The 3,084-nt window shown below is 37.3% G+C and overlaps 1 protein-coding gene across 1 annotated transcript in view; it reads left to right on the top strand.

Moving 5' to 3' along the window:
- The window catches only part of SIDT1 (SID1 transmembrane family, member 1), a 104,518-nt gene that overhangs the window by 39,247 nt on the left and 62,187 nt on the right, over nucleotides 1–3,084 (top strand). Inside the window, exons 5-6 of the mRNA XM_012652217.1 lie at nucleotides 1,181–1,282; nucleotides 1,926–2,009. Coding sequence (XP_012507671.1) covers nucleotides 1,181–1,282; nucleotides 1,926–2,009 — 186 coding nt within the window. The remainder of the gene's footprint in view (nucleotides 1–1,180; nucleotides 1,283–1,925; nucleotides 2,010–3,084) is intronic.

The raw sequence follows: 3,084 nt of genomic DNA, 5'->3' as shown, positions 1-3,084 counted from the left end.
TCCAAAGTGAAGTGGGCTCTTGGGGGTATTGCCATCTGTTATGCAGTATGAGTAGATTTACAAATAGCATCATTAATGACATTCCTTAATCTCGAGATGATTTTTTCCCCATTTAGAAAGCTTTGGATTATTGAAAAACATTCTATTTTTAATGCCCTAGTTCTTGAAATAGTGTTAGTAAAGAGGATGTTGGAAAACAAAATTAAGTTGTAACATATTTTGCCTCTCTTTTAAAGTGATAAGTTTATTAGAGTCTTAGGATATGAAGCTTGTTTGGGTTGGTTTCTTCAAAATATTTATCATAAGCTTAACACAGCTTCTCAACTAGTTACTGTATTTGTAACTACTGGGCAGAATGCCCCTTTCTTCATCATTAGCAACATTTTTACAATTTAGTGTTCATACATTTTTCCAGTGGATTCATAATCTAAGTAGGTAAACAGTATAACCTCTTTCAATTGGAAAGGTTTCCTTAGAAGGAACAGGATCAGAGTTCAAAATAAAAAGAAAAAAATAGAAATGTTTCCTGATTCTGGTGATATTTGAGAAATACTTTAAAAGATACTTCAGCTTGCCCAAAATTATGAACATATTTCAAGGGACTATATGTAGGGCTTGATCTTTGAATCTAAATATCTTCTCAGTACTTTCCAGCCAGCAAATAGACTCTTTAGCAAAAGATCCAGAGGAGGGATTGGTCAAGTGCTAATTCTCAATTCTCATCTATGAGAAGGCAGTTAAAATTCTTGAAGAACAGGCTTATCTGCTTTTCAACACGGAGCTTCATATTTCACAATGAACACACAGAAGTAAATTTTGTCTCATGTTATATCCTGCATATCTCTAATTCAAAGGGGTGGGGGTGGTGTTTCTTAAGTAGGAAATGGACTGAAGTGTGTCAAAGTTTGGTTGAGAGAGAAATGGTCATACCATGGAAAAATGAAATGGCAACATTGAATACAACGGCTAGTTTGTCTTATTCATTGCTGTATTCCTAACATCTGGCACAGAGCCCTGCACAGAGCAGTTAGTTATGCAATGTGTCTGAGGTAAATGGCTGACTGAATTAATTAATGGAGATTCACTGAGATTTACATATGAATTTTGCATCTAATAGTAGAGGAAACAATCCTATTCATGTGAAAATATTAATAAATGTCTTTCTTTTTCTTATTCTCAGTATTTTCTGTACAAGTTTCCCAAAGATGTGGACTCAGTTATCATTAAAGTGGTGTCTGAAATGGCTTATCCATGTTCTGTTGTCTCAGTCCAGAATATCATGGTGAGTGCTGATAACCTGTCAACCTTCTAATATGGAATATGGAGCATTATATTAACATTATCCCAGAGCAAATGAAAGAAAGGGGTGGGAACCATGTTGCCCTCTTACTGTGTATCTCCCCCAAAACTGCCAAATAGTAAGAACAGTATCTGTGAACACAAAGTGGGCAGTCCATGTTTGCAGACATTGATTTAGAGACATAAAGAATAGTTGACTTCTCACCAAAATCAACAAAGAAGAGAAGGAAAGAGGGAGGGAGGGAGAAAAACAAACAAGACCAACTTGCGGGTTCCATAAGAAAAATAAAATGGAAACCTACCATTTGTTTTTAAATTTTTATTGTAACATTGGGTCCTTTCTGTCCCATGAGGCGTTAACAAAAAATGGGGAAAATGTTATACTCTTTTAAGACAATCGGTTTATAATTCTCTTCAATATAAAGTGACTGGTTTTAGAGGAGAAGGCACCAAGTTTTAGGACCACTATTTAATGACTATTAGGGGGGAAAATTTTCATGGTTTCTGTCTTAGTAAGGACCCCCTGCTCTGTGATCCAGGTGAAAGGCCCTGACAGGACCTAGGTGTGGTATGACATTATATGACATTAGGGATGCTTTCCTTTTTATCCCTCATGCATGCTACAGTGCCCGGTGTATGATCTTGACCACAATGTGGAATTTAATGGTGTCTATCAGTCCATGACCAAGAAAGCCGCCATCACATTACAGGTGAGACATCACTTCTGTGGTCATTATTGTCAATGACAATGTTCAACTGATAGTCAGTTTACCTAGTAGGCCAGCATCCCAAAGGGATGGCCATCCACTGTGTGCCTTGGATCTCCTTCCTTTCTGATTGGCTTAAAAACTAATATTATTATACTATGCCTGAAATCAAAGCCTGGGTAATGGTATGCAATGCTACTCTGCCAGGTACCCTCTTTCCCTTGGGGATTCTGGGGACCCCATGGTGCAATGGGACATACATCTGGCAGATTGCTTAAAGACGTAGGGCTAGAATTCCAATCTACTCATTGGGGGTGCCAATTTAGAGTGAAGTTTATCATATCTATTTAAAGCAATTATAATCTGTACCAGTAACAGTAAGTAAAAGAAGACTTCAACTCTGGACAGAATAGGCAGGTTCAAAGGAGTATGAACCATATTTTTGCAGCAGCATACCCTTTTGGTGTTTGTAATTAAATGATTATTTCACTGGTCATTCTTTGGCAAAAACATACACACATCATGCCAGCATATTTGCAAAGGGATTCTGTCTCTGCCTTTGGAGTGGTACTTACTTGAGGTACCTGCAACTTGACCTGTTCTTTAGGGTAAGGTGATACTGTTTATTAAAAGAAGAAGAAAGGTTAATTATAATTTAGGCATCAGACCTAAAAATTTCTATCAGTCAGGCTTTGATTTTCAAGGGCCTCAGATTTAATATCCTAAATATGTGCTCCTGTTTTTAGAAGTCATTTCTTCCTTAGCATTCCAGCATTATGTGGTCCCAAATTAAAAAGGATGGTAAAACAACTGTAGTAGGGAACTTCAGATTTTACGTAATCCAGGACACTAAATTAATGAAGAGCAAAACATATTAGTATATGTCTACCTTGGATGTGTTTGGCAATAAATTGTTACTTTTCTTTTGGGCCCGTGCTTCAATCTTGGACCATTTTCTCAGTGACAGCAGAAATCTGGGGATGATTAGGAGGAAAAGACAGAGTTGTAGAATTATAATGGACCTTAAAGAGCATCTTGTCAACCACACTTCATCACGGATGAGGAAACGGGGACTCAG

Source organism: Propithecus coquereli, unplaced genomic scaffold (assembly GCF_000956105.1).
Source record: "Propithecus coquereli isolate 6110/MARCELLA unplaced genomic scaffold, Pcoq_1.0 Scaffold386, whole genome shotgun sequence".
NCBI classification, from domain to species: Eukaryota; Metazoa; Chordata; class Mammalia; order Primates; family Indriidae; genus Propithecus; species Propithecus coquereli.
Note: the sequence above shows the minus strand (reverse complement) of the source record. Positions and strands in the feature narration are given on the sequence as shown.